The sequence below is a fragment of the Oncorhynchus tshawytscha genome, linkage group LG16 (assembly GCF_018296145.1).
Source record: "Oncorhynchus tshawytscha isolate Ot180627B linkage group LG16, Otsh_v2.0, whole genome shotgun sequence".
In the NCBI taxonomy this organism is placed as follows: domain Eukaryota; kingdom Metazoa; phylum Chordata; class Actinopteri; order Salmoniformes; family Salmonidae; genus Oncorhynchus; species Oncorhynchus tshawytscha.
The window spans coordinates 26,003,754-26,020,258 of NC_056444.1; the positions used below are offsets into that span (position 1 = coordinate 26,003,754).

The following is a 16,505-nucleotide window of genomic DNA, read 5'->3' on the forward strand; positions in this document are numbered from 1 at the left end:
GCAACGCCAGTGTATATTTGGCCTTGTGTTTTAGGTTATTGCCCTACTGAAATGTTAATTTGTCTCCCAGTGTCTGTTGGAAAGCAGACTGAACAAAGTTTTCCTCTAGGATTTTTCCTGTGCTCATCTCTATTCGGTTTCTTTTCATTCCTAAAAACTCCCTAGTCCTTGTCGATGACAAGCATACCCATAACATGATGCAGCCACCACCGTGCTTGAAAATATGAAGAGTGGTACTCTGTGATGTGTTGTGTTGGATTTGCCACAACCAAAACGCTTTGTATTCAGGACAAAAAGTGAATTTCTTTGCCACGTTTTTTGCAGTATTACTTTACTGCCTTATTACAAACAGGATGCATGTTTGGGAATATTTTTGTTGTGTACAGGCTTCCTTCTTTTCACCCTTTCATTTAGGTTAGTATTGTGGAGTAACTACAATGTTGTTGATCCATCCTCAGTGTTCTCCTATCACAGCCATTAAACTCTAACTGTTTTAAAATCACCATTGGCCTTCCTCTGCGGCAACTGAGTTAGGAAGGAGGCCTTTATCTTTTTAGTGACTGGGTTTATTGATATACGATTCAAAGTGTAATTAATAACTGCATTATGCTCAAAGGGATATTCAATGTCTGCTTATTTTATTTTTTATCTACCAACAGGTGCCCTTTGAGAACCCTTGGAAAACCTCCCTGGTCTTTGTGGTTGAATCTGTGCCATAACAAAAGTGTTGAATACTTATTGACGCAAGACATTTCATTTTTAATTTGTAAACATTTCAAAAATAAATTCCAATTTGACATTATGGGGTATTTGTTTGTAGATCAGTGACACAAAATCCCAATTTAACCAATTTTAAATTCGGGCTTGTAACACAACAAAATGTGGAAAAAGTCAAGGGTTGTGAATACTTTCGGAAGGCTCTGTATCTAGTTGCTGCTGCAGATTTCCCTGGTCAGAAAAGTGTGTTAACACTGTTACAATACAACCCATCCTGAGTGACAACCATTCCTATCAAGTGCTCTTTGTATCGACATAATGTATAACCCACCCACGCTTGTTGTGAATCTGATCGCTCTTCAATCGGGTTTGTTTCGATGTTCTGCATGTGCTGTACAATAGTTATCAACTCTGCTCATGGTTGTATGAGATGAAATGTCACCAAGTGGCTTTGTTGCTGTGTTGTGTGTCTGTCACTTTCTACTGTACCTCATCTGTTTGTTTGTGTGTTGCGCATCAACACCACAGTTATACTGCTGTGATGTTTTCACAATAGATAATATAAAGAACTGCCTTTACAATAAGTTATAATTTACACATTCAAGATAAATTCAGTATGGATAAAAAAGTTTAACGTATAAGAATGTTGTACAATGTAGTTACACATTTGCATTAATCTTGTTACCAGCATCTGTCAGAATATCAAATTACATCTGCTAATAAAATAACTTGGGGATGTGTCCAAAATGGCCCCCTATTCCCTTCATGGTGAGCTACAGTACTTTTGATCAGAGCCCTATGGACTCTGGTCAAAAGTAGTGCACTAATATAGGGTGTAGGGTGCCATTTGGGATGTACCCGTTCTGTTTTTAGCATATAGCTCAGATTTCTTCACCATTGTACTTTTTATTTTATTCAGGCAGTTTTGTACGTCACTTTCACTGTATCAGAATCATCTTTAATCTTCAAAGAGGTATGGCTGGACAGAGAACCCTCATGTATGAATTATAACGAAGGGGAAAAAGGAATATGATTTTTTATATTTTGAACTGTGGTATGAGATTGGAAAAAGTACCGGTAGATAGGCAAGGCACAGCGGCTTCATTGTAAGAAAATATATTCACCCTAAACCTCATTCTTTTATTATACTTTTTGCACACTGTATTATCATTTTTGGGATAGATGTATTCTGCACAGATGCTTGTCAAAATCCAATTAAAAGTATGATTCCTTTTCCATTCGTTGAAATGTTTTTTATTTTCATTATGAATCTAACTGAATAGTTTAATTATAACTGAATTTATTTGACATAAATTGAATGCTAAATTAATTTGAAAGTTCATTGAATTAATTTAAATGATACATCTCAGATAATAATAGAATGAGTGAACATGTTGAGTGCCCTAGTTATAATACTTATAGTGTATTATAACAGTAACTGATTTTGTGCTCAAGCTCACAATTTGTTTAAAAATACAGAAGTAGTTTTCCTTCCTCCCTAACACAATTATTAATTGAGTGATGTTAGGTTGTCAACTTGATTCGTTACCTTTCTAAAGCAGAAAGGAGGCAGCAAAAATATACAAAGCTTACAGAATGTTAGCCTTTGTGTGTTTTACAGATCAATGTGTGCACATGTCAAGCAAGACAGTAAAAAAAACAGACTTGGTCAAACACTGTTTTCTGATCTTGTTAACGATTGGTTAAAAAGAAGAGAATTACAATCAATGTTTTACTGAAACTGGAAGGAAATCTCATCCAAGTAAAGTAAATAGAAATTGAGACAGTAATAAGATCGGTCTCGAAGTAAAGTCAATACAAATAAGACTGTAATAATGCTTGGTCTACATCCCAAATGGCACCATATTCCCTACAAAGTGCATAGGGCTCTGGTCAAAAGTAGTGCACGATATATGTCCTTCCCAATAGGAGGCACCCTTGGTGGCAGCCTCCAAGTAAATACAAATGGACAGTAATAAATCTTGGTGGCGGCCAGGTAAGTAGATTTCACAGCCCCTGGCTGCCTTCCAAATGGTACCCTATTCCCTTTATGTGGCATTGAGGAGGACATGAGCCAAGTCTAATAAACAAGCAGGTATGGAGGAGATGATGCATGATGGTCTGGAGATCAATACGGAGGAGAGACTGGCTGTCCGTAAACCCCAGCAAGCTCTCCCTCTTTCTATCAATCTCTCTCTTGTTTTCTTGTCTCCTGTCTGTCTCTCCCTTCCTCTCTGTAAAGCCCCTCTGACTGGGGGTAGTAAGCAGTCTGTGATGGAAAGGTCAGGGGTTAGTCACGTAGATAAGGGTCGCTTGTCATCCCTCAGTGGGAATGTGTTTTATAACACATTTGGATTGGTTGACAGTTGACACGATCAAGGTTAGATTTCTATTTAACTTTATCAGACGATACCTAACAGCGTTCTATTGATGTCTCTTTTCTTGTTAAATCCAGAATTGGATCACCTTCAGGCTATTCCAAATCTCCTCCAGTCATGTAGGATGTTAATGTGGAATTACAAAAAGCAGTATTTTTTTTGTGTTTGAACAAGTTGGGAAAATCCCTGGTCTTGGTATTAAGCTCATACAGTAAAGTAGATTTCATTCATTACCTCTGAACGGAGTGGTATCCAGAGAGCCCAGCCCTAGCTCCCGATCATGTCTATTAGATTACAGTTAGATGACCAAGCACAAGGGCCAGGCTGTGGAGTAAATAGTCAATTATGATGTTTGTTGTAGTGTGGACAGTCATGAGACATACCTGCCCTGAGGGGAAAAGAGAGACACACACAACTCTCCCTTCTCATAGCTCATTTGGTGACTCCCCACCCAGTTTGACACCTGCCACTGAGACAGGATGATTACCATTTCCAATGTATTTCCTTGGGGAAGGGAAGAGTCTCTAATATTTGTGTGTGGAGGTGATGCATCTGTGGAGACAGACAGTCATGAAAACAGTGTTTATTTCAATTCATAGTGGAAAGGGCCACATACTGTAGGCCTAAAGAACATTTAGTGTGGTTTAGGTTGATAAATTGTGGTGCACACGTTACACGGTTTTCTCTTCCCACAGACCAACCTAATGCGTATCATACAGACTAAATATTGCACAGTAACCTATATCATCACAAATAACCACGACCGAGATAAAATGACCAGATTTTCAGATTTTTATTCACATGTACAAACATTCACTTTTAAGGTATTACTGAAGTGCAATTTACAACCTTAGCAGCATGTATTCATATAACTTCAATTTACATCTGAATTAGACATATCTTCATTATCGTCTTCCCATATTGTATTTTTTTATTGTTTAAAATTTTTACAAATATACACTCATTTAATACAACATTACCATTCAGTCATGCCATACTGTTAATATCTCTCAAAATAATCAACGGGTTTTTAACGAGGAATCAGTTTGTTATATTTGCCAGAAACCACAAAACTACACCACATGACCAAAAGTATGTGGACACCTGCTTGTCGAACGTCTCATTCCAAAATCATGGGCATTAATATGGTGTTGGTCCCCCCTTTGCTGACACAACAGCCTCCACTCTTCTGGGAAGGCTTTCAACTAGACGTTGGAACATTGCCGAGGGGACTTGCTTCCATTCAACCACAAGAGCATTAGTAAGGTTGGACAATTAGGCCTGGCTCGCAGTCGGCATTCCAATTCATCCCATTCATCCAAAAGGTGTTCAATGGGGTTAAGGTCAGTGCTCTGTGCAGGCCAGTCAAGTTCTTCCACACCAAATTCGACAAACCATTTCTGTATGGACCTCACTTTGTGCACGGTGGCATTGTCATGCTGAAACAGGAAAGGGCCTTCCCCAAACTGTTGCCCCAAAGTTCGAAGCACATAATCGTTTAGAATTTCATTGTATGCTGTAGCGTTAAGATTCCCCTTCACTGTAACTAAGGGGCCTAGCACAAACCATTATTCCTCCTCCACCAAACTTTGCAGTTTGTACTATGCATTGGGGCAGGTAGCGTTCTCCTGGCATCTGCCAAACCTAGATTCGTTTGTTGGACTGCCAGATGGTGAAGCGGGATTCATCACTCCAGAGAACGTGTTTCCCCCGCTCCAAAGTCCAATGGCAGCAAGCTTTACACCACTCCAGCTGACGCTTGGCATTGCGCATTGTGATCTTAGGCTTGTGTGCAGCTGCTCGGGCCATGGAAACCCATTTCATGAGGCTCCCAATGAACACTTATTGTGCTGACGTTGCTTCGAGAGGCCGTTTGGAACTCGGTAGTAAGTGTTGCAACCGAGGACAGATGATTTTTACCGCGCTACATGCTTCAGCACTTGGCGGTTCCATTCTGTGAGCTTGTGTGGCCTACCACTTCACAGCTGAACCGGTGTTGCTCCTAGATGTTTCCACTTCACAATAACAGCACTTACAGTTGACTGGGCAGCTCTAGCAGGGCAGACATTTGATGAAACAACTTGTTGGAAAGGTGGCATCCTATGATGGTGCCACATTGGAAGTCACTGAGCTCTTCAGTAAGGCTATTCTACTGCCAATGTTTGTCTATGGAAATTGCATGGCTTTGTGCTCGAGTTCATACACCTGTCGGCAACAGGTGTTTCTGAAATATCCAAATCCACTCATTTGAAGGGGTGTCCACATACTTTTGTATATATAGTGTATGTTTGACTAATTGAAAAATAACTGGTAAAACATACCACAAGCTTCCAACAAAATGTGCCTCTACATTTAACAATAGAGCGAATTAGAAAATAAAAGAGAAATATGTACAAGATGAACTTTCAGAGGGAAAACTAGTTAAGATTATTCTTTACAACACATGTATGTGTATGAAGATGACAAAAAGAGTTTGAATTTATTCATGGTTCATTTTATCACTCCACATAATGTCCTATGTGTACCAGGGTTAGGGTCAATGCCATTTCAATTCAGTCAATGCATTTAAATGGAATTTACCCCAACCCTGATGTGCACTGTGTTTATGTATGTATGACATGCATCTAGTGATCTCTGATTGGGGTCATACTAGCTACTAGCCTTGACAAACACACAGGGTGGGTTCTCTTTATAAAAGAGAACAACCTCCCCTGGATCTCTACTAACGGGGACAGGGAGGATTTTATAAAAACTTAAACACCTGCTCCTGCTATTTTGGAACTTTTCCAATTGAAAAAAACGATATCCCACTTTGATGATAATGATGATCCACGTTCTTGTCCGGTGGAACAGTGACACCATTTCCTACAGTCTACCTGCCCAGTGGACCTTACACACTACCAAAATGGGATCTGAGGCAGAGAAGAGTGATGGACAAGCAACAACACTGACACATAAGAACTATGACCACTAGGTGACACTGTTACTGTGTTTAATATAATAGCCTGGACTGTTCTCTTCGTGAACTCCAAGGAAAGGGTCAGAGTAAGGTGGGAGGATTTAAACAACATGACGATAATGTATGCATGTAACGTTAACTTATTCCTACATTGGAACATCACACATGTAAAAACAAAACCTTGACCTAATGATTTGAAATGATTTGACAATACTTGTAATACTAAAATAAAGCATATTTTCAAGATTAAACAGGGGGTGAAAATAGGACATTTGAAATTAACACAAACATAAAGTAAGGGGGCCAACGTGGACAAACATGGCCAGGGTTGAGAAGTCAGTGTTTTACAGAGAGTGTGTAGTGTGTTCCAGCGTTCTGAACCTTTACAGACTGGCTTGGGGAGTAGTGAGGATGTGAAACAAAGAAGAGAACGATCCCTCGCTACCACCCAGCACCTGGGCTATAGAGTAGGGCCAATAGAGAGTGAATGACTCCGCATCTAAACACCAAAATGCATTTTGTTAAGTAGGGTTGTATTTATTGTGTTTCTCCCATTGACGACTGAATGTCAGTCCATTCTGTGTCCTCCCCGTCATTGCAGGTAATCGCTCGTCAACCAAACCACTGTAGCAGGTTGGTCACAACCCGGTCACAACCCTTTTACACCAGCTCAAAGTGAGCGCAGCTAACAAGTCAGGCTCACGACTGCTCTATTGTGCGTTAATCAACCCTCCTTTATAATCAACCTTAAAAAAAAAGAAAAGGTGTAAAAAAAACTGTGCCCTTCCAATCACAGCGTGAGACCTGACTACAAAGGTAAAAAGGTGAAATCAAGTCAGAGCGTTAATGACAGGTATTAAAGAAGCTAAGATGGCTGTGGTGTTCTATCTGAAAGGGGAACCCCAGTGTGGGCTAATGGCAGCAGTTATGTTGCTATCACCTCCATTCTCCTCTATTCCCTTTGTGCCACTAAGAGCAGGTGGAATTAACCTGTCGTGGCCACGTCAGAACCTCTAGCTTCGTGAGAGCGAGCGGAGAGAGGTGGAGAGGAGGCGAGAGAGAGAGAGGGGAGAGAGGAGGAGAGAATGAGATCGCTGAAGGAGAGGGGGTTGAAGGTGGCAGAGAGGAACAGAGGGATAGAAAGGGGGTCGAAAGATGAAGTGATAGAGAAAAAGGAGGAGATGGACAGACAAAGAGATGCTGTGAAAAGGGAGAGAAAGGTGAGATATATGTGAACGAGGCCTGTGGCAAGAGGGCGTGTGTTTGTGTGTAACGGTGAGTTGTCTATCTGGTTCTCTGTGGTCCTTTTCTCTTTCTCCATCTCTCTGTCCATCACACGTCACAATGACAGGCTCTGTAATTGGCTGGCCCTGTCCCCCATCCCGCTGGAGCTCTCCAGGCGCACCGCCGCCCCCAAATGGCTGATGACAAGATAGCGGCAGCCTTTCACATTGACCAAGGTTACCCTGCCTTCTTTCCTGCCTTCTCCCCGGCTTTGACATGACAACCAGGGACCAGTGGGATAATGAAGGAGAGGTCCGATCAAACCCACTTTCTTTCATTCCCGTTTTCATTTTTTTTTTTTTGTTTTTTTGTTGGTGGAACTTGAACGACCAACATCAAAGGTGGCTTTTGCCGAGGAGGAGATGGAGGCTTGTAGAGCAAACCAAAGTCAGCGGACAACAATAAAGCCAACTGCCACATGCTCCTTCTGCAGACACGCACGCAAACGGACGGATGAACACGGACACGCACACCACAGGAAGCTGGTGTGCGTGTGCATAATAATGGCTGGAATGGAGTGAAATGTCTTAGTCCTGTAGCAGGAAGCTCTCCTGCTCTGGAGGTTTCTTCACCCAGGTTCCCAGGCCTGTCTCCTGTAGCGATCTGAGCCACTGCTGTTTGGCAGTCTGGTAAGAGCCGGCAGCCATCTTGGCCTCACAGTACATCAGTGGCTGGTCCACGGGCCCGGAAGCATGGATACTCAACTGGAGAGAGAAGGGAGAAGGAGGGAGAGAAATAAAGATGGAGCGAGGAAGAGAGAGGGAGAAAAAGACGGGGTAGAGGGTTAGGGTAAGAGAGATAGAGAGCAAAACAAAACTAATGGGCTGGCACAAACGGGGAACTTCAACAGCTGTGTAATCTCCCCATTTAAATTTCACAAGCAATTGAACATTCTCTGTGCTTTTGTGCATTTCCTTTGTGGCGCAGGCAGAAAGAGAAGAGGAGCAGCCGCTAGGCGAGGCGAGAGAGGGGACGTAGGCACAGTCAAGTCACTAAGTTTCTTTGGAGATTACTGTGTCTGCTGTTGCATGCCTTACTGCGCGCGGGGACCAATTTCCAAGGGCGGCGCTCCTCAAGTGCTTCTCCAAATAATTATGGTTATATAATCATTATAATTTAACTGCCACCATTTGGGTGTTGCAGGCATTTACATAGATTTTCATAATGAAAATTAAACTGCGCTTTGTGTTTGTTCTAAAATAATAGGCTGCTATTGTGTAAAAGGGGGGTAAGCTGCTTTAGAGTACTGTGGCAGCTGTTGCTGGACACACAGAGACGCCAAGTGGCTCCATACTACTCACCGGAAGCTTGGTTAGTCGCTATTAAAGGCATGGTATGACATTTGTTTTATGCCCGTGTACAGATATACTATCTTCATTTGACCAGTTTCTTACAGCAGAAAAATAATCCTGCAGCAACATGACGTGTGATATTCTTATGTGGAATATAATTTATGGATTATAATACATTTTTTTTGTGATTGTTCCCTTTTTTTCGTTAGGGAAAATCTTGTCTGACATTTTAAAGTGGAAATTACACCTTAGAAGCCTTTCGGACTTCAGAAACCTTTTTAAACCTCGAACATTCTCTGCAACTACAGAGTGATCGAATTAAGATCGAACATCTGTATTCATTGTGACACAGTTCATAGTGTGTACGTGTCTCTGTCTGCAGTACTCACCTTGCGGTACAGCCTTGCCCAGCGGGTGAACAGAGCGTGCTTGCAGAGCCTTGATGGCGTCCCAGAGTCCCTCTTACGTCCCGTAGCCGCGTTGACCACCTCCAGCTGACCGTCCCCACAAGTCCAGTTCACACTAACACACAGAGACTTCCCCGGCTGACGACACTCACCGCTGACACTCAGACCTGCAGGGATGCACAGGGAAAAACAAATGTATTTTTTCTTTTTAGAATGTGTGTGATTGCTTAAGCTTTTAGTCATATTAGACACAGGGTAATCCCAGTTAACCCAGAACTAAAGACTTGCGTAATTGGTTAGATGCTCGATTTAAAGGTAGACTCAGCGAAATGATGTTGCCACGAGCAGCGCCGCAGATATTGAGATGAGCGAGATCCAACACGTCGCTCACACAGTCACAAACAGTGTCGGCGCATGTGCACGGTATTGCTTCACGCTGTTACAGGCGTGGGAGCCACAGGACCAAAACAGCGGAGAAGTTGAGCCCCGCGCTTCAACGCTGTTGTTGCGCAAATTGACCCACTATGCTGTTTACTTTCTGCATCTACGTCATATCGCCGAGTCTACCTTTAAGTTCTGGATCCATACACGTTGAGAAGAGATAAAACGAGGATCGGAACTGGAATGAAAAGCTCCACCCGCTCTCTTTGCAAGTCTATGGGCCAAAAGTACCCTGCCCTTCCGAAATTCAAAAGATGCTAACACCTGCGAAATTGTGATTTGTCCAAATAACCAGTGATGAAAAACCCAAGCGCCGTCACTAATACCGCTGGTTATCTCTTGCATCCCGTTGTATCATGACAGATCTACGGTACTGTTTATGTAGTCTGTCCACGGGAGATTAGACACTTGGGGACAGGGGACCGTCTTGTTCAATAGAGGCCAAGGCACATGTTTGCTACACTTTTACACTAATGCAACAACTGAAGGACAAAAAACAGCTGAAACATGAAATGACTGTATGTTTGTTTCACCTGAACCTGAACTTTATACTTTCATTTGCTTTTCATTTTCACTTTTTTGTGGTTAACTCCCTCTAGCAAAGAACAGATGCAACGTTTGCAGTGGTGCAAAAGCTTAGTCAACCTGGTTCTCTATCTCCAAGCTGTTCATACCCCAGCCCCTCTCCTCAGAGAGCAGATACAGACACTGGGGGGGAGAGGGAGAGAAGACGGGAGGGAGGGATCGGAAGAGAGAGCGAGAGACAGGGAGACACTAGGGTGAGAGAGAGAGAGGGAGAAAGGGATAGGAAACAGCGGGGGAAGAGAGAGAGAGAGAGGAGAGTGAGGGGGAGAAAGAAAGAGAGAGAAAAGACAGAGTGAAAGAAAACGAAAGACCGAGGGTCTATCAAGCATGTGAGTGTGCATTTCATTAAAGGGAAACGTGTTGACGTGGATAATGTAACGTGGGCGTTTGAAGCTTCACTATCTCTGTGGTAAACACTGTGCCTGAGATACTGAGGTCCCTCACTGGACTCCTCAATCAGACACAGCCTCTCACATCCAATTAGCTAGCCTAGCGCTCCGATAGCACTCTGCACGAAAAGCAGTGGAGGGTAGGGGGAGAGGTGGAGGATAGGTGGCGAGGAGGAAAATGGGATGAGGAAGAGATGAGGGGAAGAGGAGGATTTTGAGAAAGGAGGATGGTGAGGAGAGAAGAAGGGCAAGGAGGAGGAGGAGGAAGAGGAGGAGGATGGGAGGAGGAGAGGAGACTCAGCCACTAAACTTCATGTACAATGAATTAGCACCCAGTGTTACAGAACAAGAGAAGTGACAACCAGTCCCCCCCTACGGACACAGGGAATTAGCGCCCCTGCCGAGTGCAGCTAAAAAAAAACATACACACTCCAGCAGCATTGTCAAGACCTCAACACTGATTATAATGTAGTTATGCACCGGTGGAAACAAAGTAGAAAATAATAGTAGGAATGTTTACCTTGACACGGGGTAACTAAGAACTCATGCAAAGTACGATGCACCCATAATATATCTCCATTTGAATCAAATGTTTAAGTCTGGACAAGTGTCCATATTAATGATATGATCGAATCGCTCATAATTAATCATGCTATTACTATTGCAGTAGTTAGTAGATGGATCAGTTTTGATGAAGATACCTTAAGAAAAAGAACTTGGTCATATAATTGTATGGAAACAAAGCCATGCATTCTGAGATATAACACAAAATAGATTTAACACATATTCTCAGTGATCATCTTTCTCTGTGGCAGACTCATTCCCCCATCCTCCCATCTTCACTCTTCCATTCACCAGTCTTTCATTCCTCTCTTCCTTCTTTTCTATAGCTTTTCAGAGCTGGAATGAATTGCCTGCCGACATAACAATCACCAGTCCTTATTATCATCCCTCCTTTCTCTTACAGAGACACACCTCTTTGAACAAAAGACTCCCCCCTCTCTTGCTCTCTCTCTTTCTCCTGTCTCCCCCCTCTCTCTCTCTCTCTCTCTCTTTCTCCCTCTCCTGTCTCCCTCCTCTCTCTCTCCCCCTCCCTCCTCTCCCTCTCCTGTCTCCCTCCTCTCCCTCTCCTGTCTCCCCCTCTTTCTCCATCTCTCTCCCTCTCTCTCTCTCTATCACACTGCCTCTATTCATGCCTCATTTGATCCCTTCAATCGACTTGACTTGCGTGTCTCTGTAATAGCCAATTAGATTTTTCTGTGAAGTCTTGATCAGTTTCTCTATTCTAGTTAGTGCTCTGCAGGTAGCTCATGAAGTAGACCAATTCAAACCTGTGGTTATGTGATGTATAGTAATTATAATAGCTGGAAAAATGTAAATATTCATATCAAAAACCCACCACCAATAACGCTACAATTACTTAGAGCCATGCACGCACACGCGGCATTAATATTGAGTGGACAACTGAAAAGTCTAAAATGTGAGCAAGGCCGAAAGGCAGTACCGGCAACGCAGGTTACATGCAATTTAGGAACGTGAGGGTGGAGGGGACAACACTTTGTTAGACCACGCCACATCCAAGAACAAATGTCAATTGAAAAGTCTTAAATGTGATTGAGGCAAAAGGCAGCACTGGCAAAGCAGGATACAATGTAAACGTTCTCTAATAGTAAAAGTAACTCCAGGCCGTGTCTCCAGTGTGGTGTCTCCCGGTTTGGTTAAATCCAGGTGACTTTTTGAAGGACAACCTCATTGATGTATTTAGTCCCCTCTGCTCTCTGCTGCAGGTGGAGTCATTTGGTTGGCAGTGATAAGAGCTCCTGGGGAAGTCAGTCAGAGCCAGAGCCTTTCATATGACAGGACTTAAAATAACCCAGCCATTTCCCTGAACAAGAGGCCCAGACACAATGGTGGAGGATCTCATCAGGGCAGGATGAATGAAAAGGTGGAGGGAGGGTGGAGGAGGAGAGAGCATGGGCCCTGGGAGTGAATGGAATGAACCATCCATCCCTCCCTCTCTCTCTCTCTCTCGCTCCCCCTCTCCATCCACCTCCTCTTTGCTCACTCCCTCCTCCACAATGAATGGTTGTCTGATAAGAGCTGTGATTACATTGATTTGGAGTAGGGCCATCTCTCCAATGACCCCCTCTCCTCTCCTCCTCCCCCAGCCCTCCCCCTGTCCTCTACTGGCTCCATGGTTCAGACAGCAAAGATACACGCACGCACGCATGCAGGCACGCACACACACACAAAGCCACGTCCCAGTAAACACATAGACATAGCATTCCCTGATGTCCGTCTGCGATTTAAGCCTTGCACTGAGTTTACAAAGTTTATTTTCCAGCGATTGGACATTAGTCATCAGGATGCTAGGAAGAGGAGGCCGTGTAGGCCTGTCTTTTCAGCCTAGCATTGAGTCCCCGTTTCCTTCCTCTTCTTAATCGCCATAAGTAGCCATAAAAAAAGCTAAGTCGAACAGGAACCGGGAAGAAGCACAACCTCCTCAGCGCCGACGTCTTAGACACACCAGCAGTCGGTGCCCATCGAAGCCTTCCTCCCAGACAAGATTAACACGTTCTATGCTTTCTTCGAGGCAGACAATACCGAGCCATCCAGGAAGACTCTCGACTGCTCCAGATGACCAGGTGCTTTCACCCTCAGAGGTAGACGTGAGGTATCTTCTCGGACATCTTCAACTTGTCCCCGTCCCAGGCTGGAGTCCCCACCTACTTTAGGAAACCAACACTGTCCCAGTGCCCAAGAAAAACAAAGTGACATTCGCAAATGACCTCGGTCATCATGAAGTGCTTCGAGAGTCTGGTCATTGCCCACATCAGGGCCAGCATGCCAGGCACACTGGACCCACTCCAATTTGCCTACTGCTCCAACTAGAGGTCTTCACGGATCCAAAAAGTTGAAGTGGACCTGGGGCTTTCCCACCCGGACCCGATCTGCATAAATACATAGAGACCCTTTCCGAACGGACCAGAGAACAACTAGACCCATTCCATATGTAGACATGGTCGGATTCAGACCAGGTCTGATCCGAGTGAGGGAAGCAGCAGAAAAAATCATGTTTGAGGATAAGTAACCTAGCTATGGCACCTATTAGTCTACGCGAGTCAATTGGTTGGTTGCTGTCTCTCGTCTCTCCCTCCCTGCTCCCTGTGTCACTCGCTCACAGTGCAGCCCCTCCCTCACACCTCTCTCCCTCCTCTCACACTTTATCAGCACCCGTTCATAAAGTAGCTTAAAATACTATGACTTTGTATCTGTCTTGACTGCATCAAACCGGGAGAAGCTAGTTAAAATAGCTAACGTTAGCTAGCTAGGCTAATTGAGGCTGCAGTGCATGCAATTTCTCATCCTACAGTTACAAATAACAACAACTCCATTCAGAATATTAAGTCGCAGCCTACCTGTTGGCTCTTGGTCGTTGTAGCCTATCCTTCTCCTTCATTTTAATTCCATCTTCCACTGATGAGATATCTCCTAACTTTTGCCACACACGGAGGCTCTATGACTGTAGCCTCTTGCCGCTTTGATGACTTATGATTGGGTAACAACAAGCTACAAGCAGCCACACTCCACTCTCGCGAAAAGCAAGAGCAGTAGCATAAATGATCAAATGTCTCTCTCTCTCTCTCTCTCTCAACTACGTTCGGATCAGTCAGTCACAATTGGCCCGTGACAATCATAACAGATCCGACCCAGACCTGTGACATTATTTAGAATTCTGTATCCGGACCCGCTCTGGTTTATTCTACTTTTATTCTGCTTTTTACTTTATGTTCATATTCTTATCTTTTCTTATTTCTTATTGTTGTTGCACTGTCGAGAAGGAACCTGCAAGTAAGCACTTCGTTGGACGGTGTATACCATGTGCATCCTGTACATAGGACTAATAAAACTTGAAACACACTCAGAAGGATGTCTAGAATGACAGGCAGAATGCTTGTGGCAGATGTCTGTGGCCACGTCTGTTTTGTTTTGAGGGTCTGCTTGTCCAAGGTAAAGGTCACCATTCTGCCCTTTGTCAACAATGATGAAATGAAAGAGAAACATTTCTCAAAGAATTTATGTCAACCTTTGAGCAAAACATTCACATTTCGAGCAGAAGGAGCAATTATCTTATGGAGACATACTATGTCCTTTACGTGGGGACTGTCTTCAGTACCTAACTTAATACTTCAGACAACTTCCAAGTGACTCTACAGTGTTCTTGGTTGTTCAATGATAAATTCATTATGACCATCATCACTAAAGGTCCTTCTGTACAATAATCACTCCTGATGATGATGGAGCTGTAAAAATATTCATCCTTATGACACCTAATTACCCAGAGTTCTGTGGCACTGGGGATCTTTAGAGAGGGAAAATGCCCTTCATGAGTAATGTGCACGACCTACCTCAGTGTGTATGGAGGGTGAACACACTGTTATCCAAAAACATATCCAAAGTTAAAACTATCATCATGATACATTTTGTATAGCGTTGCATTGTCTCTGTCTGTCTGTCTGTCTGTCTGTCTGTCTGTCTGTCTGTCTGTCTGTCTGTCTGTCTGTCTGTCTGTCTGTCTGTCTGTCTGTCTGTCTGTCTGTCTGTCTGTCTGTCTGTCTGTCTGTGTCTCTTACCACTAAGAAGAGGCTGGTTGCGTCTGTAAGTGGCAGGCAGCGGTCCGAGGCACTCCAGTCTCTGACTCATCACCCTGTTGAAGTGACCCGGGTGTCTGAGGCTGCCCACCGTCAGACTGTGGAGGTACACCGGCTCCACAAAGTGACTCAACAATGCCCCCTGCAGTCCCAGGACGTTCCATCTACAGGAAAGGAGAGGGGGAGATGAGAGAGAGAGAGGGGGAGAGAGAAGAGGAGAGAGGAGGAAAGAGAGGAAAGGTGAAGAGAAGAAGGAGAAAGGGGAGAAAAGAGAGGGGAGGGGAGATGGGAGAAGATAGAGGAGAGGAGAAAGGGGAGAAAAGAGGGGAGATGGGAGAGATGGGAGGGGAAGATAGGCGGGGGAGAGGAGAAAGGGAGAAAAAGGGGGAGGGGGAGATGGGAGAAGATAGAGGAGAGGAGAAAGGGGAGAAAAGAGAGGAGAGGGGTGATGGGAGCAGATAGAGGAGAGGAGAAAGGGGAAAAAAGAGGGAGAGGGGAGATGGGAGAAGATAGAGGAGAGGAGAAAGGGGAGAAAAGAGAGGGAGGGGAGATGGGAGAAGATAGAGGAGAGGAGAAAGGGGAGAAAAGAGAGGAGAGGGGAGATGGGAGAAGATAGAGGAGAGGAGAAAGGGGAGAAAAGAGAGGAGAGGGGAGATGGGAGAAGATAGAGGAGAGGAGAAAGGGGAGAAAAGAGAGGAGAGGGGAGATGGGAGAAGATAAAGGGGAGAAAAGAAAGGAGAGGGGAGATGGGAGAAGATGGAGAGAGGGGAGAAAAGAGAGGGGGGAGAGAGGGGAGACAGAAGGAGAATCAGTGATGAACAGAGACAATCTGATCATTATCTGGCCAAAGGACGTGACAAGATAGGGAACAAATGGTGACACACACACACACTCAACAAAGGTCAGAGCATTATCACTCATTACAGCCACCCAGATATTATCATTCATATATTCAACATTGACATCAGGGTTAATGCACTTCTAGCGGGTTTGTGCTTACAGGTGTGCTTTTCTTTCTCGAGGACCAGGGACAAGGGCAATCACCTCTGAGTTTGTTGAGGAAGATCCACGAGTGACACATAATCAATAAAGCTCTAATCCTGTCTGCATCTGTTGCACAGAAGTGTGGTGGTGAGATAGAAAAATATTGGTGGTGAGATAGGCCTATACTGTTGGTGAGAAAGTACTATACTGGTGGTGAGATAGCACTATACTGGTGGTGAGATAGTACTATACTGGGGGTGAGATAGTAATATACTGGTGGTGAGATAGAAATGAACTGATGGTGAGATAGTACTATACTGGTGGTGAGATACTGTAGTACTGTACTGGTGGTGAGGGAGTACTATATTGGTGGTGAGCTGATTTTACTATACTGGTGGTGAGACAGTACTGTACTTG

At 44.0% G+C, this 16,505-nt stretch overlaps 1 protein-coding gene across 1 annotated transcript in view; it reads right to left on the reverse strand.

Annotated features, from left to right (window-relative positions):
* Nucleotides 1-5,212: 5,212 nt before the first annotated feature.
* adarb2 (adenosine deaminase RNA specific B2 (inactive)) overlaps nt 5,213-16,505 on the reverse strand; it is a 68,023-nt gene continuing 56,730 nt past the window's right edge. The window contains exons 7-9 of the mRNA XM_042299025.1: nt 15,087-15,268; nt 9,020-9,204; nt 5,213-8,042 (exon numbers count right to left, since the gene is read on the reverse strand). Coding sequence (XP_042154959.1) covers nt 7,866-8,042; nt 9,020-9,204; nt 15,087-15,268 — 544 coding nt within the window. The 3' untranslated portion in view covers nt 5,213-7,865. The remainder of the gene's footprint in view (nt 8,043-9,019; nt 9,205-15,086; nt 15,269-16,505) is intronic.